Source organism: Miniopterus natalensis, chromosome 1, assembly GCF_054644295.1.
Source record: "Miniopterus natalensis isolate mMinNat1 chromosome 1, mMinNat1.hap1, whole genome shotgun sequence".
NCBI classification, from domain to species: Eukaryota; Metazoa; Chordata; class Mammalia; order Chiroptera; family Miniopteridae; genus Miniopterus; species Miniopterus natalensis.
In genome coordinates this window covers 65637262-65658888 of record NC_142081.1, presented here as the reverse complement: position 1 = coordinate 65658888, position 21627 = coordinate 65637262, and the positions used below count along the sequence as shown (strand labels likewise).

The 21627-nt window shown below is 45.8% G+C and overlaps 1 protein-coding gene across 1 annotated transcript in view; it reads right to left on the bottom strand.

Moving 5' to 3' along the window:
* RYR3 (ryanodine receptor 3) overlaps window positions 1-21627 on the bottom strand; it is a 472085-nt gene that overhangs the window by 5788 nt on the left and 444670 nt on the right. Inside the window, exons 88-100 of the mRNA XM_087815056.1 lie at window positions 20092-20173; window positions 18112-19439; window positions 16221-16279; window positions 15392-15560; window positions 14228-14314; window positions 12855-13055; window positions 9827-9957; window positions 6562-6604; window positions 5974-6101; window positions 5498-5558; window positions 5021-5167; window positions 1654-1788; window positions 188-344 (exon numbers count right to left, since the gene is read on the bottom strand). Of these exons, the coding sequence (XP_087671182.1) occupies window positions 188-344; window positions 1654-1788; window positions 5021-5167; window positions 5498-5558; window positions 5974-6101; window positions 6562-6604; window positions 9827-9957; window positions 12855-13055; window positions 14228-14314; window positions 15392-15560; window positions 16221-16279; window positions 18112-19439; window positions 20092-20173 (2728 nt within the window). The remainder of the gene's footprint in view (window positions 1-187; window positions 345-1653; window positions 1789-5020; window positions 5168-5497; window positions 5559-5973; window positions 6102-6561; window positions 6605-9826; window positions 9958-12854; window positions 13056-14227; window positions 14315-15391; window positions 15561-16220; window positions 16280-18111; window positions 19440-20091; window positions 20174-21627) is intronic.

Here is a 21627-nt window from a genome sequence, read left to right as displayed (position 1 = left end):
CTGAGTGGGTCTTTGGCTCTGTACATAGGCAAGGCCTCATAGGTAGTAGTAGATGCTCAATAAATGCTGAATTAAATACATGAATGCACAAACCTCTTTATAAATAAAATAATTAGGCTGTAGGTGTAGGATGGTAGAGAGAACCAGATTAAGCCCTGTTCATACTTAACATAACCGACAGCCCCACCTTGAATGATGGCCAGCAAAATGACAATGACGAAGAAGAAGAAGGTGATGTCGAAGACAATGCGGTACATTTCGTACGGGTCACCAGCAGGGTCTTCAATCTCATCGCCGATGCCTCCTCCGGCTCTCACTCCCACGTACATGTGGAATAGGTAACACTACACAAGAAAAATAATGTCATTTCAAGTAGAAGTTTTGTTTTTAGCAAGATGGTCGGATCATTCACTTAATTAGATCAAAGTTCGGCTGCCCTGAGCCAGGGAAGGGCGCTCGTCCACGATCTCGGTACTCCTGCTGCTGCGTGCTCTGCACCGCACCCCCGGTCAGTGTGCTGTCTACCAAGGGGAAGGGCGCTGTTACGTTTAGCTATTAAGCAATCAGTTTTGCTCATATTTTTTAAAAGTTTTGAACTTCCAGATATATACGAGAGGATTCATTTAAGGCGTGTATAAATTAAAAAACGTTCAGGCTCTGATGAGTATGGCATATACCAGATATTAGTTTTCCCTCATTTAATTTTAAGGGTGCCAGGCTAGGCTCCAGCCTCCGGGAAGAGGCCCCTTCTACTTCTCTGCATTCCCCTTACCCCTGGTTGGGGCGGGATTCCTGTAGCATCTTAGAGAATAGACTCTCTCCTTCTGTGCTCCGTGTGTGGCCCAGGGCAGGCATCTGGGCAGTGGCTCACAGAGCCAGGCGCCCCCCGTCTCTCCTCCTGCCTGGATGGGTTAGGTCCAGAGGGAAAGGCAGTCTTACAACTGGTAAAAACCAAGGCAGCGTGGAGATGGGTGCTGGTCACATTGGTGCTCTGGTAACTGTAGTGTTGCTGTCACATAAGGGTGCCTCCCAACCGCCAGAAGGCATAGGAGAGTCTTTAGCCAAGAAGTCTTGCCCATTTTCTGGAGAAATGACCACAGGCTGGGGCAGTTCGCTGTCGCCCATCCCTGCCTCATGTTCCTTCCCTGACCTCTGGTCACCATGAACGTGCAGAGATGCTACTGCAGCTGTGCTCGTTCACCCTGAGCTGTGCCCTTCTTGCCCACAAGGGGCTCTGCTGGGAACGCCCGACCTGGTTCTGCTGCTGCTGTGGTGGTGACCCCCCCTCCCCCCCGCTGAAATAAACTGAGCACCAGGTCCATGGGCCTTTGCTCTGCTCTCAGAGACAAGGAATCGAAAGCGTGCCTTCTGTGAATTTAGAGACAGGTCCATTCACACTCAGATACAAAGTATTCACATCTTTGCCACAAACACAGATGGCCCATGGCCTGCTCCAAGGTGAGCTGCTCCTTCCTCGTAGCCTCAGGCGGGTGCCCATGAGACCCGTTTCCACCACTACTCTCTTGAGGACGCCCCACTGAGCGAGACATCTCCATCCTCTGTTCTGCTCTGTAACTCCGCCCTCAGTCCCCAAACCCACAGCCCTCCTCTCCCAACGAGGACAGGTGACCCGGCGGCCTGAGCGGCGCTCACCGTCATCATATCATCACACTTCATGTCGGGATCGTCGTCATCCTCACTCTTGTTGTAGAACTTGCGGAAGAAGTTGAAGGCCACCACGGTGTAGAGGTAAACCACCACGGCCAGGAGCCCCACGGTCAGGACCAGCTGCGGGGGAGAGAAACGAGCTGGGGCTTCACTGTGGAATGTTCGGGCGAGTCCCAGGAGACGGGAGAGGTGAGGCTGGGCCGGGAGACGGGAGTAACGATGGGGTGTTATGGACTAAACTGTCCCCCAATTCATATGTTGAAGCCTTTCCCTGCAGTCCCGCAGAATGTGACTTTGGAGGTAGGGCCTTTAAGGAAGTAATCATATTAAAATGAGGACATTACCGTGGGCCCTACTCCTATCTAACGGGTGTTCATATACGGAGATTAGGACACAGAAAGCAACAGCAGATAGCTGAACACACAGAGGGGACGAGCAAGTGGAAAAGAGCCAGAGGGCAGCCAGGTGAGAGCCACAGAGCAAGCCAGACCTACCACGCCTTGGCCTTGGCCTTCCAGCCTCCAGAAGTGAGAGGACGTGTCTGTTGATTAAGCCACCCAGTCTATTACGGTGGCCAGAGCAGGCTAATACCTGGGGCCTATGTAAACTACAAAGGGATTTCGGGATTGAATAGTGAAGGTGCCAGGAGGAAGGCTACCTTGTTTTTTTATAGTGAGAGCAGGGACCTGAAGCTTCACGCGATGCAGCTTCTACTCTAACGATGCCTCTAAAGAGACGAGAGATCCTATGGACCAGCAGGTGTCCCTACATTACACAATTTCATAAATGACCATGAACTGGATAATTGTCACAACTTTGAAGTTACTATGAGAACTGTTTATAATGGTTGAGTAAAGTCACATCTTTCATAACCAAGATATCTGCCCAGACCTTTGCAGGGGTCACAGGGCATGTTCATCTCCTGGCTTAAAGAGGGTCCACAAACGAGTGCACAGGACCTGCCCATGGGGCCTACATGAGGAACTAGGTGCTGAGCAGAACTATGAACATCAGTAAGATAAAATCTCAGCCCTCAGGAGCTACACATAAGGGGTGGGCATGAGCGCCAAGATAAGTAGCAGAAGAGGCATATTCAGTGACTTCTTGAACAATGAATGGTAACCCATCTAAACCTCAGAGAGCAGACCTCACAAACCCGCTGATTTTTGAAAAACAGAACAAACCTGGGCTTTGCATCAAGGAAGAAAGAAGCCACTTAGCAGCTGTGTGGTCTTGGGTGAGACATTTGGCCTCTCTGAGCTTCAATTCTCTTCTCTGTCACATGAGGATAACATCTACCTTACAAAGCAGCTGTGAACCCATTATAGTACCTGACACATGGCACATGCTGGGCACATTTTTAAAATAATCTTATCAAAGTTTATTCAGCAAGGCCATATAAAAAGTCGTTTAAACTTTCCATTTAAGTTACAGTCTTAATGCCATTAAGCTAAATCAATAAAAACTAGAGTTTCAATATCTGAGTAAAGGGGAAGGAAATAATTCTAAAAGAACATACAGAACTGGCATTCCACAGATCACACTGGGAAGCATCGCTTTATAGGAGAAAACTTCCCAAGATAAACATGCATGTAAAAAATATGCAATGCCTTCTCCCAGGAACCTATAAGGAAGCATTTAACTCTAAGTCAACATCTCTCTCACAAGTTCTGTTATTACCTCCCCAAGCTTCAGCTGCTTGTGCGTGGCAGCAATTTCTATTTCCAGCTTTCCTCATTCTCTTTACCACCAACCCAAACAAGAAACGACTGTTGCCACAACTACCAGAAGCCTAGAAGAAATAACCACCCTAATACCTGATGATCTAGCACCTTTCATTTTAGAACAACAGTCAACATGATTTTTCTTCTGGTTGGAGTCTTTATGTATTTCGTAAGGTGTACAACCTGATGATTAAATATATGTCTACATTGTAAAGTGATGACTGAAATCAAGTTAATTAACATATCCATCACCTCATATAGTTATTTCTGTGTGGTGAGAACACTTAAGATCTACTCAGCAAATTTCAAGTATATAATACAGTAGTTTAAACTATAATCACCATACTTTACATTAGATTCCCCAGAACTTAGTCCTCTTATAACTGGATATTCATGCGCTTTGACCAACATGTCCCCATTTCCCTGACCCCAGCCCCTGGTAACTAATACTCTACTCTTTGGTTCTATGAGCTCAGCTTTTTAGATTTCATATATAAGTGAGATTATACAGTATTTGTCTTTCTGTGCCTGGCTTATTTCATTTAGCATCATGTCCTCAAGGTCCATCCATGTTGTTACAAATGGCAGCATTTCCTTTTTTAATGACTAATATTTTGTTGTATGCATGTGTATATACCACATTTTCTTTACATGGTCTACTGTTTCCATACCTTGGCTATTATGAATAATGCTGTGTGAACACAGGGTGGAACTTTCTCTTCAAGATTCTGATTTCATTTCTTTTGGATCTATACCCTGAAGTGGGATTGCTGGGTCATGTGGCAGTTGGATATTTAATTTTGTGAGGAACCTCCACACTGTTTTCCATAATGGCTATACCAAGCTTCCTTCTTTTATCTTTCTCATACAAAGGTTGAGAGATGTGAGGGGACACGTCTCATTCATGGAATTGCACTTAATGAATGGAATGCTAAAGGGTTTGAATGTGTTGACGGAGGAGCAGTTAGAGGGTTCACCCTAACAACACTGTAGCAGACAGACTGGATATTGATGAGACCGGATATGACAATGGCTATATAGATACATAATTATGTCTTTTAACTTTTACTATACTATATCTACAGATAGATATACAAGTGTACCTGTATCAACTGTCAGTTTTCTATATATAAACACACACACATATATGTGTACTAGACATGCATATGGCTATATGTATAGCTGTTTATATGTATGTGTAAACATGTCTAAATCATTGGTTCTTAGTTGGAAGCATATACCGGAAGTACCTGGGGAGTGTTATAATTACATATGACCACTTGCTCACCCCCAGTGAGTATGCCAGATCCCGGGAGGAAGGGGTGGATCTACAAAAGGTCTCTAAAGTGATCTGGTGTGTCGGTTACCTCCTCCCCTCCCCTCTTCCTTGCCTGATCTAAATGTAGGGATTTCTGAATCAAGGTCTTATGCCTCTTAAGTGATGGCTACAATTTTATTTTTAATTGGCTGCAATTGTATAAAAATCACTATTAAAGTGTTTTGCCAAGTAAGGGGTACTGTACACTGACAGGTACCTTCCTGTCATACACTTGTTGTACTACCTGTTTTGGTTACTTTATTTTCCGTGTCTAGGTCCATTCTGTCCTGTACTAGTATAAACCCAGTACCTGTTTGCCGTTATGAGTTACAGATGACAGAATAGTCCTCAGTGTCTTGAAGCCCATGGCGATATCCAGCAGGTGAGCAGCAAAAAAGAAGTTGTTGTAGTGGCCCAGGATGGACATGGTTGTGTACCAGGCCAAGTAGAGGAAGGACTGTGGAAATGAAGCAATTTAGCAGCTTTTCAGGCATCCATGCCTCCCGATGCTCACTGAACCCTTTTCTCTCATCTTTGGGGACAGAGTGAGGACAGAGGGTTTTTAGATGCTGAGGTGCTGTGGACTGGCCTAAGAATTGCCACATGAACCCCCACCTGTCTTACACTACTGCACAAGAGAGACATCCCCAGCCCCTTCCAGGCTCTCTGCCTTTGAAGCAGGCCCTGAATCTTTCTGGGCATGCTCCCTAGCTCCTTTCCCTGTGGCATCTAATGACATCCCTGAATGTGGGGCGCAGAATCTTGTTTTTCCAGATGCCATACTTACGTTGTCAGTAAAAACAACTCCCAGCTTCCAGATATGGTACTTCATGTCGATGGAACTTAGCCTAAAGGGGAACAAATAATTTAAAAATATGTAAATGTCAGGCTTTAGCTAAGTGTTTAATAAAGGGAAAATTAAGTTTTTTCTCTCTCTCAGCTTTAATAACCTAAATGTGGCTCTGAGCTTTATCAAGTTGTATGTGTTTCCCTGTGAGACTGGGAATGGCAGAATCACACATCTGAAATTTTAATTCGTCTTCTCTTTCAGCTCTATCAGGCATGAACGCCGATAGGTCCTTACTTTTTTAAAGCAGTGCTCTCCCAACATGTTAGAATCCAGAGGAAACGCCTATGCGGGCCTAGAGCCTGAGAGAGCAAAGATCCGATTGAGAGTTTCCCCCTTAGCGCCTTGAAAGGGGCTGGAGGAATCAAAGGGTCTCGTTTAGGCAGACTTTGGGTTTTAACTCCTGAGCTCTGTACCATGACACGAGAGAGGCCGCCTCTGCTTTGGTCTCTTCCACCGGGCTAAAGTCAAGGGCGTTTTTGTCTAAACCAAGGAGTTCAGCAATGCGTTCCGCTCCGTAGAGATCGCCGTACTTGTTGATCACCTAGAGCAAAAAGAGGACAGGGTGAGCTCGGGCCACTCGTCACCAGCAATGTTTTATCTAAGCCCAATGTCTTCAGGAGTCTGCTATACTCTGGGCTCTTCCAAGGGGTTGATAAAGACATGATTCAAAAGGCAACGGCAAAATAAAGAGAAAAAAACAACTCCCAAAGAAAACAAATGATAAAGGCTATCAAATGAATATTGCTTTTCGAGCTGCTATCTTTTTGGAGGCGAGAGAAAAACCTAGTGTGCAGAAAGCAATGCCTGTTAAGCTGTTGAAGGCAGGTGAGGAGAGGAATGAAGGAGCACCTACGTATGTTCAGTTAAACCCCTTCTGTGACTTACTCTTCAGAAACCATCGTAAAAGTAACATCAGATTTACTCGTGTTAGCATACGGAGAGCTTAAAACCTATGACATTTTTTTGGTGGGCATGGGACTCACCCCACTGACAAGGCTTACCTTTCTCTTTACAAATTTGTCCCAGTAGTTGTTAGGAAAAGATCTGAAAAAAGAGAATGAAAAAGGGGGTTCTTAACATCAAGCCCAAGCGCATCAAGAAACTCTGCAATTTGCGTGTCTGGATCTGCGACCCCCGTGGTGTCTGTCCTGCTGCTCACTGAAGACTTCAAGGCTCGATTGAAGTTCAGAGTCACCGCAGGACTGATGCCTGGTCCCACTACTTTGTACTGACTTCTGAAACACTCGGAAAGCCACTCTGCATTTTCTATTCAGAATTATGCCTAAAGAGCCAGGAATTGTGATGAAAGGATTAGACAGAAGCAAAAATGAATGGTTACTGATCCCAGTATTAGGCAGAAACAGAACCCTGTGGGAAACACGAGCATTTCACCTTCATTCACTGAGTGCCTAGTTTATGTCAGTAGCTGGGGTAGGTGCTGGGGCAATGTGTAGACAAGGTCGCTAACTATGTATAGTTTCCAGTCTGGGAATCACCGTTAGTTAATTTCTAGAGGGTTTTGCTTAACTATAGTGCTCTTCCACTCTCTTCTCCATTCCCTCATAACTCCTGTGGGGTGTGCTTTCCTCAGGGAATTAGATCTCTCCTTTGGAGGTGGTTCCCCAAAACATCCCATCCCTCACCCCCCAGAGGAACTTCTTTCATCTGCCTGGTAGCTTCTACAAGCTCCACTGCAAATAGTTTTCTATTGTTGAAGTCAAGAAAGAACTGCCACTTTCGGGTTGGCAAAAACCATTTAAAATATTTTGCTCCTCTACAGAATGGTTGATCTTCCTGGGAGGGTTCCTTGTGAGGCTAGATGGCAGCCAAGGAACTGCTGGCCCTTGGCACTTGCTTCTTACTTCTGTTCTCCTTTACTTGACTCATTCTTGCTGGATGTGGAACACACAGTCTCCTATTCTAGAAATCACCCAAGTTGGTGGTGAGGAAGGGGGGGCCTCCCTCTATTCATGGACCTGTCAGAAGAACTCTAAGCAAATGCCACATCTCCCCAACAGGGCGGCAATCTTTAAGAACATTTTTTTTATGGTTAAAGCAGTTTCTTTGTCTTAAACATCCAAATGCCATTTAAAAGCAAGAACAAATGCTGCGTTTATAGAGTAAATTGCTAACAGGGGGATGGAAATAATTATGTTGACTTTCTTCTTTGTACATTTTTCTGCTTCTGATTTTTTTTTTTTTTATGTATTGCATAAAATAAACAAAACCAACAAAAATCAAGCCAGGCTTCCTCTGTCCACACTGATTATCTCCCTTTCTCTTAAATCCTTTATAAAAATGGTCCATAACATACAACTCAGCCTCGGTCCCAATTTGTTGTAAGTGGTACAGGGCCGCTGACTGAAGGCTCTGGGCAAGACCCTTTTGCAGATGATCTTACTCTAGTCTGAGTATTTTTTGTGCACTGACTATGTATATAAGCTCCTTGAAGGTAGAAAAAATGTGTTTACTTGGTAATACTCCTTAAGCTGTGGGATAGACAAAAGAAACTTCAGCAGGGAAGTGCATAAATAAATGATACATCTATATATGAATGGTCAAGAAAAATAGTAGAAGATGCTCAACCTCTTTAGAAATCAGGGAAATTCACAGTGAGAGGCCATTGCTCACCTACTGGATTAGCAAAACTATCTGACAATAACAAGTGCTGGCAAGGAGGCAGAGGAGCAGGAATTCTCATCCAGTGCTGGTTGGAAGGTACATTGGGACAGACATTTGCATATACTACTATTCAGCAAATTTTACTCCTGGGTCTCTACTGTTGAGAAACTTTTTTCCTTGTGCATGAGTTATAAAAATGTTCATTGTAGCACTGTTTGTAATAGCCAGAAACTGAAAACTCGAAACATCCACTGTCAGGAAAATGGATAAATATGGGGTAATATACTCATATATGTGTTTTGAAACAATTCAGTTTTGCAAATAACCAAACTATGGCTACACATATCAACATAGGTGAGTTCTCAAACATAACACTGAACAAGTGATTCAAATGACAGTATAACGTGTAGTAGAATTTCATTTATATACAGTCCAAAAATAGTCACAATGAAACAATATATAGAATACACACCTAAGTGGTAAAACTATAAAGCAAAAAATGATTATCACTAAAGTCAGGAGAGTAGTTAGCTGGAGGTGGGGGGAGAGATAGGATCAAGGAGGATCATAACATCTGGGACCGTGAACCTGTCTGCAATGTTCCACTTTTTTAACCTCCTTAGTCCAATTTATTATTATACCTTAAAATATAAACATTTTATGTCTTCTATGTGTGCATTTAACAAGATAAAAATAATATTAAAAAAAATCTCTTCATGATATATAGTTAACTGAAAACAACAGGTTACTAAGTACTACACATACCATGACGCCATTATTGTGAAAAAAAGGTTCACTTATTAAATTTTAAACATCTATTTATTTATGCATTTTCCTACTTGTGGACATTTAAGCCACTTCAAATAAAAAGTTTTAGCGGATATTCTTGTTGGCACATTTTAGTGTTCTTGTCTCATCTCCTTAGGATAAATTTCTTGAAACGGAACTGCCTTTTTACTGGTACTTTTAGGCCATATTATCTTGTGCCACAAACACAAACATTACTGATAATTGCAGAAGGCTTACCAAAGGATTAAATTATTTAATAGCATCCAAAACTTCTGCACCATCTTAACAAAGGCTCAGAAACTGAACTTGGTCCCTCTTCCTTAGTGGAAGAGATCGGCAGGGACGGGCTTTTGATCTGCACATTCGCTTTTTTCTCCAAGCAAAGAGTCTTCCCTTTCTAGGGACTATTTAAAAAGCTCAGTCTTGCCTTTGTAGGGCTGCCTCTCTCAGTCTGCTGACCATCTTTGGATACGGAGTGATGTTCTTCTTCTAGCGGTCAGGGTCGTTGTTTCTAGATGTGTCTATTTTAATTGTCACAGCTAAGAGTTTCAACACAGTCACCTTGGTTTACCTATTTAGCGCTATCTCTTCACCTGTCTTTCAGAACATTAATTTATCTTGCAACTCGTGTTTTCACAATTGTGACTACACTGGCCTAGAGCATGACCTTCACTAATGATGATGGCCATTTTTTGAACAGTTAGGGAAAGGGAATGACTCATAGCTTGATGCCTACCTATGCCAGGCACTGGGCCAAGAATTAATATTCCAGGACTGTAGGGGGTGACATTTTCATCCCTCTATTACTAAAGAGGAAACTAAGGCTGAGAATGCTTGGGGTTGGGGGGTACTTACGGGGTGTTGATTACCAAGCGGTCCCATTGCCCCTTGATGTCATCTTCAGATGGCTGTTCGGTGATATAGAGGCCATCAAACTCCAGCTTCCTGGCAATTTCTTTTTCTCTTTTGAATACCACCAAAGGGACCTAGGAGTGGGAAGACACTGGTTACTCAGAGGTTTCCTAATGAAAGCCCTCTCTCACAAGCATTTCTTACAAATTGGCCTTCCATCTTCAGGGCAACACTCTTTTTAGTGGAATTCTTAGGTGCCTAATTGTGTGTCCAAAGTCAAAACTCATCACTCCTTTGGCTGATGCACCTTCCTTTCCAAAAGCTGATCTGACTCAGGCCATCCTTTAAGGTTTGGGCTAAACAGCTTAATGCAAACTGGACTCCTTGAGCCATCCTAGTGAGAAGGCCACATGCAGATGAGTCCCTGGGCCTGCTGAGTTCAGTCTCAGCAGCCTTCTAGATGGGAACTGAACTCAGAAAGGGTGAAAAACAATTCTAGAATTGACTGGTCAGCCACAGGAATACCATGAAATATTCTAACCCCCCCTTGGGGGCTAGGGTCATATTTATCGCATGGCACTGAAGTTTGGTTAATGAAACAAGGTCTGACAGAATGAGATGACTCACTGGGCTCTGTACAGTCTTTCTGTACTGAGGTTTTCTTCCTGAGATTCTTTCCCAGGAGAGTTCCTGCCAGGTCGGAGCACACTTATTTGCTCTCACTGTCACTCCCTGTTCTTTTATAGTCCCAAGTCTGATTTTAGACTTCATATGGTGGCATGGCTATAGAGACCTACAACACGGAAGGATGGTGAAATAGTCCACTTGCCCCAACCGTCACCAGACACACGCACACTTCAAATACAGGACAGAGTTAGTGCGGTCAGAGGATACTACTGAAATCCCAGAGGAAGTCAGAAGGGCCAGAGCACCTCTAGCCAGAAAAGCTTAGCTCAGACAGAACCAGGGCTTCTGATTCGGCTGGGAAGCTACTGGTCACTTAGCAACATCCTTGAGACACTGGTCTCCAAACAGTTTCTTCTAATAACTCTTTCTCAAAGCTAATGCCATCCATATGCCTCACGCTTCCCCTTTATTTCAAAGACAAAAAGACAAAATTTAGATCATGATTTGTAAAGAGTTACCTCTTGCTCTTTTTTCTTTAAAACAATGCAACGACACCGAGGAGATAAAAGACTAACGATAGGAAGGAGGTGAAGGCTAATAATAGGCATTGTGTGCCGTGAGGACTCAGCGACTGCTGCCAGCTAATGGATATGTGGGAGGGGAAACAAAGACAAAGCTGCGCTGACTAATTTGTGCTGAATTTTGAAATGACTCTGAATAACAATAATAATATTGAGTTTTGGAGCTGCACTGATCCCTGGGATCCAAAGCATTCCCCTTCAGTCTTCCAGGAGTTTGTCTTGCTTTGTAAGCAGGACTTACACATCTTCAGTCCCTAGATAGTGTCTCTTTTGTTTTCCCTCCGTCAGCAGTGTATCTGCACCCTGTCCAGCAAGAGGGGCTCTAGGATGGTGACCTAAGGACTGGTAGGGAACACTCTATGTTACTATGTCTGATGTTCTGAGCACTTTTACACACATCAATTCATTTAACCCTCCCAGCAGCAACTTTTAGGGGCCGGTGGTACTATTACAATACTCATTTTGACAGAGGAGGAAACAGAGGAATGGCAAGGTTAAGTAGCAGAGCTGTGAGTCCAACCCAGGAGGTAGGCTACAGAATCCGTGCTTTTATTGTCACAATGGGGTCCTCAGTGTGGTTTAGGGTGCATGGTCTCTCCAACAGGGTGACTGAACTGCCTACATGATACCATAGTTCACTGGGAAAGTGAGGGCCACAAGGATAGAAATACATCTCCTGGATCCTGTCCCAGGAGATGGCTTGGTAAGGAGCCAAGACGACGTCCTACTAAAGAGAAGAAAAAATGTAATGAGAAAAAAAATGTGGTATAGTAGAAAAAGAACCGGACTTAGACACCAAAACCAGAATGACTGAAGACTGACGGAACTGTGGCAGCGTCTGAGGACGGCCCAGCGAACCGGGTCTCTAGTATTCATGCTCTTGTGTGGCCCTCCGCACCCCTGTGCCACATGAAGCTGGGCTGGCCCTCGGGCTTGCGCTAACCAACAGCATGCAGCAGAAATGACACTGGCAGTTCTGGGCCTGGGCCTTAAGAAGGGCTGGCAGCTTTCACTTTTGTGCTCCTTTTGGAAACTCCACGGTACCATATGCAAGAAGTTCAGCTGCCTGCCTGGAGAGCGAATGTGGAGGGGCCACATGGACAGGGCAATGCCCTGAGCCTGCATGGAGAGGCCCTGAAACCCCAGCTGAGCCCAGCCTGCCAGACGTCACCTGTCCACTGTGCCAGGCATGAGCGTGTGCCAGCATGGACGGTCTGGCCGAGCTGAACTCCCAGCGGATTGCTGATGCAGCCACCATCATGGGGAGCGGCGGAGCTGCTCAAATGGGCCCAGCCAGTCCACAGAGTCAGAGAGATCAAATGTCACTTAAGCTACCAAGTTTTGGAGTGATTTGTTATCAACAATAAACAGTAACAGAAACAGTAACTCATCAGTAAGTCTTCTTCTGATATCTTGAATAGTCAAAACCTAATAATTTTTGAAAAGTAAAAAGCTCTTTTATAAAAACTCCAACATAAACTCAAAGATCAGAAGAAACTCTCATTACAAGGTCCACATGTGACTTAGCACGATGATTCCAATTTTATGAAATTCAGCAAGTGGTGCCTGAAATGGGACTCACAGAGCAAGGCTTCTCAGACTAGAGATCCTGAGGATCACGTTAAATTACAGATTTTGATTTCAAAGGCCTTGGGCGGGGCCCAAGATTGTACAGATCTAACCAGTTCCCGGGGGATACCCAGGCTGCTGCTCCACAAGCCTGTCTACTAGCAAAGTCTTTGAGAACAAAAGGCTGGCTGGGTTAAAAAACGATGCTTCCTCCCTAAGGAGTCAGATTAGGTTCAGAGCGGAGAGCAGCTCACCTTCAGGCAGTAGTAGCCCACCACACAGACCAAGGAGATGATGGTGTGGACGACAGCCAGGGCCCGCAGCGCTGGCGCCATGTACCCCGTGCTCTCCTGCAGGACAAAGAACACCATCGCTTCTTCCTCTTCGTCGTCGTTGAAGGAATGCCACAGGTTCGCCACGTCCTCTGTCTCCTCTTCCAGAGGTTCTTCAGTGACCTGGCCCGAGACACACACTCCTGTGAACATCAGAAAGGGCCTCGGCCACCGGATCGCCCCACGTACTTTATGTTGCTGTGCAGATAAGGGTGACTCAGCATTATGTGCTGAGTGTGAGGTTTTAGGGTGACTTATTCCTAGGAGTCCTCAATATCTTTAATAATTGCAAACAGCATTTTAAGGAGACAAAGTGTATCTTTTGAGAAAAAGCAAACATATTTAAACATCAGGGAAGTTCTACTGTACATGCTATAATCTCTGTGCCCCAGGAGGTAATCTCTGAAATGCTGTGGCCTGGGAGGAAGTTAAGACACAAATAGGTGCACACACAGCATTTTCCATTCTTTCTTTGGTGCCACCAACATTCATAACTTCAACTGCCATTCCTACACAGATGGCTCCCAAACCTACACCTTTGAGACTTTCATCCCACAGCTCCAACCACCTGCTGGCTATCTCCACCTCGACGTTGTCTGCAGTCACTTCAACCTCCATATGTTTAAAACCAAGTTTTGCCACATCCCTCTGTAAACTTCCTACAGGTGACAGAAAGCCATTAGTTCATGGAGTGGAAGGTTGGTGTGGATAGAAGCATGTTTTATAAAAATTAAATTGGTTATTTTAAATAGGAAGGGAGAGAGGCAAGACAGAATAGCCAATTGAAGGCTATGTGAAGAGTCCAGGACCTATCATTCATTAATTCACTCCATGAACATTTATTACGTGCTTGCAGTGTACCAATGTTCAAAATCTTCATTTCTCTCGATCATTCTCTCCTTTCGCACGTTCAGAACCAACTCCTGCTAGTTCTTCCTTCATAATGGTTCTGACGTACATACAGGCCAACAACGATGGTTCTCTGCCACCTTGTTCCTCAAGGAGAGATCTGGATGACTCATTTAGAAATGCCTCCCAGTTCCTAGTGTAGGGTCCAAGGACATAGTAGATGCCCAACAAATATTGAAGAATTTAAGTAATGAATAGAAAACCTTGAACTACTGGAACATTGTCCTTGCAGCAGTCTTCCCGTTCTTTCCGCTGCTAAAGATAGCATCCTTTTTGGAAGCCACTGTCTAAGAAATTTCTTTAGATATTAGAATGTTGGCTCTAATTTCTATTATTTTTTTAAAAATAAGGTATATTTAGCAAGTAACCCTTGAATGAAGTATCACCTTGTAAAAGAGCAGGATGAAGTTGATGGCGAAGGCTACAAACAGAGCGAGGAACCTCAGGTTGTAGAAATTCCTGGCCAGGTAGTGCTGAAAAGACAAGGACAGGCAGATGGCGAGGAGCTTTGCAAGGGAAAGAGAGTTTCCTTCTCTCACACAGATCTCTTCTGGCTAGAGGTTTACACAGGCCTAGTCCTACTCTTTGGTAACCAGTCTTCTAGGACAATTCTGGCCTTCTTAGGGCTCATTTGGGGGAGAGACTAGAAATGGTGATTAAAAAAAAATCTGCTTAGAATGATGCTCAAAGGAACCCAGTCCCAGCTTATCCCTCAGGGAACCAAATGCCAAACATGTCATTAGCATACTCAAATGCTGCTATGAAGGTGCACACGTGTGCATGTGCGTGCCTGCATGTGTGTGCATGTGTGGGCGCGCATGTACTGAGCACTTCACACAGAAAGTAGTCTCTTTGCACATTAGGAGTGATCTAAGCTCACGAAACTTGTCTCTCCAGCTCCCACCCTGCATGCAGCCAGACTGTGGCCTCTGGTCCCTGTCCCTTTGTAAGTCACAGCCCCTGCCTCTCCCCTCTCAGGGGGCACCCTTCCCAATCTCACTGCCATCTTCCTGGAAGGATCAGCACTTGAGGACTCAGATGGTAGCTGCATGGGGAAAGCTCTGTCTCTGTGGAGGGGTCTCCCCGCCGGTGCCGGGGGAGGCGTGGTCCTGGCCATCAGCAGCTGTACCTCAGTGGGCAATTTGTCACAAGCTGGGCTGATCGCATGTGGAACAGCAGCTTTGGAGGACTAGTGTGAGAACCTAACCTCCGTAGGTATATTCTCTGCACCCCTAATGATCCACCTACTCGTGAACTTTGGCCTAGGGGCAGCTAAGTCCCCACGTGACACACATGTAGGCCCAGCTCAGAGGAGGCATTTCCACTCTTCAAGACAGCACTGGTCAGAGAGGGTCTCCACTGCTTGCCTCTTGCCAGGTCACCCCCTTTCTCTTCCCCCAGCACAAAAGGAAACAGGCAGGTAAGTGAGAAGAGGAAGGAGAGCGCGAGGAAGCAGAACTAGCCAAACTGCGCAAACCCCGTGTCCTTCCCTGGCACATTCCAAAACCAGCGGCCATTTCTCGGAGGTGTCCCCGGGCCGCAGCGCTTACCAGGAGCTTGGTCTGATAGACTTCCAGCCCTTTGAAGAAATTAGCCATGAAGGCTTCAGGCTTCTCAACTTTCTGGCCACGCCGCCGCTTCTTCCTTTTTGTTGCTTCTGCCCACAGGGCCTTGGCTCGCTCCTCTCCGGCCGTCTCCTCCTTCTCTCCATCTTCCATGCTGCAGGAGCAAGAACCCCGGTCAGCACGGAGGGCAGAGGGGGGCCCGGCCCAGACAGGGGGAGCGAAGTAAAGAGAAATCTTACAATTCTTCCTTGGGGCCGGGAACCTCAGGTCTTTATCACCCAAGTGATAAAGTGCCTGGACGGCAACTTTGCACTTAATGAGTGGTGTCCACTCTGATGAGCCAGGGTCATAGGTGTACAATAGTTGTATGTAAGTTGTGAAATTTGGCTTAATTTTTTTCCTTCAGAAAAGTTCTTTATTTTTTAAGACTTCATTTGAATTAGCAATATTACCTATTCTCCAAATTTATGGTAGGAATTAAATGAGATATTGTGTAAAAGACTTACTTAGCACAGGGCCTGACATGTAATAGGTATCAAATATATTAGGTATCATCATCATCAAAATTATATAACGTTATGAAATGTGGGTGTTTGATAATTTGGCCAGATGGTGAAACTCTGACCTACTAGTGAGATTATAAAGTTATGTTTATTGTATAGCTGAGGAAAAAGGAAATGTATCCAGAGCTTGCAAAATATTTCTTGTATTACTAGAAATCAAGTACTGTATTTACCATAGCAATAGAACAGTAGATGCTATCAAGAACTATCTTCTACAGGATTTTGAATACTCGGCCCTACCAAGAACTTACTCTGCCTTCTCAGGTTCTACTTTTCCTTCTGATTCATGTGCTGCTTTCATCTCTGCTGCCTAGACAAAAACAACAATCAGTCAAGTTCTCCCCAAATCAGTGAGTTCATGGTGAAGAGCCACATCGCTGGCCATTTTCATCTTCTTGGTCCGAAGTCCCAGTGGCTTTCTCTTTTCATGCTTCTGCTTTCCTCAGGGTCGCGGAATGTAAGTGTCCTGCTATAGATCAAGGTACTCTGGAGAGATGCCAAGACAAAGACTCCAAACCTGAAAACTTACCGCCCTGTTATTATTCAACTCAAAGAGAAAACTTGTGGACACTGTCAGAGCCCCATGGCACTGGTCCTACTGCCCCACGGGGTCAGGGAGAGGTGGTGCAAACCAGAACCTGATTCCATCAGACAGGATACCTGCCTTGTCTTCAATCCTCTACAACCCTGTTCCCTCAATCCCTCTGACCGATGACCACCGAGGTCTACATGGCCGATGTGATCATGGCCTTTGTTCTGACACCTGAACACCCAGACCTCATGTCCTTCCCTGGGACATTCCAAATCCTTCCCTGCACCAGGACCTTTACATCAGCCATATCCTCTGCCTGGAGTGTGGCTGCTTTCCATAGGCCAGATACCTTTCAGGGTGTGGCTCATAGGGCCGCCTTGACCATCCTATTTATAGTAGGGCTCACGTTCACTCTGTAACACGTGTCCTTGGTCATTTACTTTAGCATGTCACAAATGGTAATTATCTTACTTATCTGTTGTCTTCTTCTATTAGAAGTTAAGCTCCATTAAAGCAAAAATGTTGTCTTTCCTGTTAACTGAGTTCTCACATCCTCAGAACACAGCCTGGCATGGAGCAGGCCTTGAATGAATCCCTGTTATGTATCAAACACTGTTTATGCTGCGGGGCTACATCAGGGAGCAGAAGAGAGCAAATAAATTACTATGGTAAGAATGCCTCCGATTCCGAAGCTTTCTTCCCCGACTCTCCACGCCGGGGGAGCGTTCTCTCCTACACATTTCCTTATCACCTGGCATGCTTCCTTCCTAGCATTCTTCACGCTTACACTCATTGTCCAACCTCTCTCTTTTTTACAAAATTATAGCAACAGTGCATTTCTCATTCACCACTGTATTCTCAGAGCCAAGAACAGGGACAAGCACATATTAGCTAGTCAATAAATATTAATGTAATGAATGAATAAAAGTTGTCTTTGGGCTCTCATCTCTTCACATTTCTCCGCATACTCTCTCTAGTGCTAGGAAGGGGCTGTGAGTTGGATGCTGCAACAGAGGGAAACACCCATGACCAAGGGTTGACCAGGGGCCAACATCCATGACCAAGGGGCTCTGAATTACTGTTAGCTTATTCTCTTAATCTAGTCGACCGACTCAAAGTCCAAATTTCATAGTGGGTGCATCACAAAAATGAAAATGTCCCAAACATGATAAAACTCACTGGGACGCTGTGCAAAATTATATGGTATCATCTGGACCTTTGAGACACTGCAGAATTATTGTCTCACAAGAAAGTCTCATCTTATGCTATACTTGGTTTTCTATGCTTTCAGTTCACTGAATGAACCTGTCCCCCATGAGAAGTAACCTTCTAATGAGAGTGTAGAGGCAAGGTGAGCGTCACAGGTCATCACGTTGGAACTCCGCCATGCAAACTGAGGGCCACTCAACAACTGGACACTGAGACAACCATTTAAGTCGCGCTCTCCCCAGACACGGCAGAGCTGAATTATAAGATCAGGGTAATCACAGGAAAGCTGGTGTCCATTACACTGTTGGCTCCGAGGGAACTGGTGTCAGTACTGATTGCAAAATAGAGTAGCAAGTCTTCTTCTGGGCACCTAGGGAGATGGTGGAAACAAGTCAGCTTACCTGCGCTTTCCTTTTCTTCCGGACGGTGCTCTCTAGCGTCGGGGGTTCATCCTTGCCGATAATCTCAGAGAGGTCACCCAGACCCGCTTCGGGCCCATGCTTTAGGCCGCCTTCTCTCTTGGGGTGCAACCCAAAAGGATCTGACACGAGATCTGCATCTCCCTTCTCACCCTTTAAGAAGTGCCCCAGGTCCGTGGCGATGCCCGGCTCGGTCCCTTCTGCCCTCTCAGCCTCCACAGCGTCGTCGTGGATGCCGAATTGGGTCGGGTCAGGCATGTCCCCCAGGATCTTGGTCACCCTGATGTTCTTGGCCCCTTCTACCAGGCCCCCCCCAAACACCGTGTTCCAGAGGATCTGAAAGACTCCCCCCAAGACGGCGAAGAACAACTGGAACAGGCCCACGAACAGCGCCCAGAAGAAGGACAGGAACACCCTCACCAGCTCCTTCACCGTCATCTTCCTCACCGCCCGCCACTGCTTGCGGAGGTTCCTCAGGGTCGCCCTCTTCAGGAAGCCGGCGACGCTCCTCTTGCCCGAGGCACAGGCCAGGGTGAAGGCCGAGGCGGACTCGAAGGACGCGTCCTCCTGGCCGCCCTCAGTTTCCGCCGTGTAAGGAGAGTCTTCTTCGTCTTCCTCCTCCTCGTCTGGCCTGTCAGCTGCGTCCGACTCGGAGATCTGGGATGCCAGCTGCATTTCAAAGATGGTGTCCTCGCAGAAGTTCACGAACAGCTCCATCTTCTCCTGCTCGCCGCCTTCGTTGACCACGTCAAAGATGAACTGCCGCTTGGACTCCTTCACCTGGGGCTTTTCCCACTGAGTGCGGCTCGACTCGCTGATCTCGAAGTAAACACGCTCGATCTTCTTGGCGCCCCCCATGATCTCGATGCGCCCGAGGTAGGGCTCGAAGTAATTCAGCACGCTTTCCGCGGGGTCCAGCAGGCACTTGAGGCGGGAGTCGTTGGGCATGTGCTCCGAGAGGTTGGTCAGTAACACTGCCACGTTAAACCCTATGTCCTTGGCCGGCTCGTGGAACCGGTCTACGAAATCGATGTAATTAAACATGTCATTCTCATCAGCTTCCGCGCAAGAAAGGAGAAAGTCAATCTCTGACTGTGTGTACTGTTTTTGCCCTTCCATGGCCTTCTGGAATTCTTTTTTGGAGATAATCCCTTTCCCATCAGGGTCATATTCTCGGAAGGTGTCTGAGCTGGTTAAGTCTTTAAGTTTCAAGAACATGTCAAAGAATTTCAAGATCATTTCTACATTGGTAGATGACTCTACCAGTGTGTCAACCATCTGCTTGCCAATAGTTCCATTTACCACATTCCCTGTGAGGCAGGTTCAAAAAGACATACACATATATCAATAAATCCAAGCCATTGTGTAACTGGTCAGGTAGCTATTTATAGAAGACTTATGTGCCAAGTCAGTCAGCTCTTTTCTGACTGTGATGATTTGGAAATGGGCAGGAGGGAGCAGCAAGCCATAAAGACTACACCACTAGGAGCCAAGGGGGATAGAAACAGAGGGAAGGAGGAGAGGCTATACCAGTGCCTTTTATCTGGCCTGGGGCCTGGGAATTGGTTTTGTTAAAAATTATTGGGGACACATAGGAATAAGTGGTGCCCCTCTTATCCCCTTAGACCTAGGAGGGTGACCAACTAGATGGCTGGCATACACACTGGCAGCCAGATGTACTGAAAAGCAATGGGGAGAGGGAGAGGACAGGGAAGAGCGAAGCTTGGAGGTTTTCCCCAGTTCATTCTGGCTTTCCTATTGACATAAAATGAGTTGGTTTCAGGCTTTGTCCATCAGATCATGTGCCCCTCACTCATTTTTTTGTTGCTGAAAATTTGGTTTTCTAACCAATGTCATATGGCATGAGTGACCTGCTAGGAGGACAATCTGCGCGATTAGTATGGTTAGTGCTCGGACCAATTACAGTTTGTGTGAATGCCTAGTTATACCAAACAGCCCAACCTTCCAGGAGGGACAGAAGCATCACCACCATGTCCTGAAGGAGATCCAAGAGTTCCTTCAGCAGCTCGATCTGACTGGAATCCTAGAACAGAAACAGGAGATACCCCTGAGCTATCTGATCCCTCAGCAAAGTACAGGGCAGTGAGCAAGGAGAGCCTGCTCTGGAAATGCTGGGTGGAGGCTGCGTCAGTCTTGGGGATGAGCTCCCCTCTCATTGTGAATGCGGACGTCTTACCATCCACTGTCTGTGGCGTCAGGAAGCTTGCTGTAGCAGGGCTCGGCCAATAGCACTCTTTTACGGTTTTCCTTTCATTCACACAATGTGGCAGGGGTACCACTTGCTGTCCAAAACTACTGAACAACCCAGTCCACCAAAGAGCTGTCAGGTATCTCTAGTAGCTGACGCTGTTCTTTATACTGGAGAAATACAAATGATCTTTTTGGGGATACTACTGCAATCCAATTAAGGTGTTGAGATTAAAATCACTAAGTGGGTTCTCCTTTTTTTTTTTAATGTATTAATTTAGGCTCTGGATTAATGTAGGTTCTCCTGAATCTAGTTGGTGGTGATCTTGGTGCCACTGGTCCCTTAAAATGTTAAATAATTGAGGCTATTCCTCCACACAGTTTGATATTCATCTGTTTGGTTTTATTTTCAGCATTGCACGCAGGGCATTGCCAAGTTAGCACTGTGCTTCACACCCCACATCACAGAAGCAAAATGATCCCTGGAAGATCTGAGCTGGGCACTCTGGGGGTGAGATTAAAAAATGCATCTGGGCCACACTTCTTTTACAGACTCTCTCTGAAGACAATTATTTGTCTAGCTCTTCAAATTTCAGAGGGATTTCCCCACCTCTGGTGTGTGTCACAGCTTTATACAAAACACACGTGTGGAATATTACAACTGGAAGAGACCTCAGAGGTCAGCTATGCTAACTCCCAATATTTTATAGCCGATGAAGCAAAAAAACGGAAGAGGGAAGTGACTTCCTGAAAGTCACCAGTGAGGAGGTGGCAGGACCAGGCTCTTGTCTCTGGAGCCTCTACACCGTCCTGCCCTAGCTGGGTGACACAGGAGTCAGTCGGCTGACATATTGTTGCCGAATTAGCAGCCCTCCCGAGAACTCTCTCCTCCCGTAAGGCCAGAGTCAAAAGGGGAAAAATGAAAGGGTTAAATAGCACATTCCAGAAGAGAGGAGGCAGATGTAAGAGCCTTGAACAGTGTACACATTATTTAAGTTGATGCTGCAAATGTTATTCTAATCAGCCTGAAACATCCTGAAGGTCTCCCTCATGCGTTGCCATGGAGAGAGACGACCAACTCCTACATACACTACATTTATTTGTTCATAATAAATGTTCTGAGCGAGTCCGATTCATCTTGCCAGAGAGATGGGGAGTGAGAAGGAAAGGCAGAAATGGGGCGGGAGGGGGAAGCGAAGGTGAGAGGGAGGGCGTGTGAATTAGAGACGTGCAGACGCCCGACAGGGCGGACGGGGCGGTAGCCTGTTATCAACGACAAAGCAGTGACAG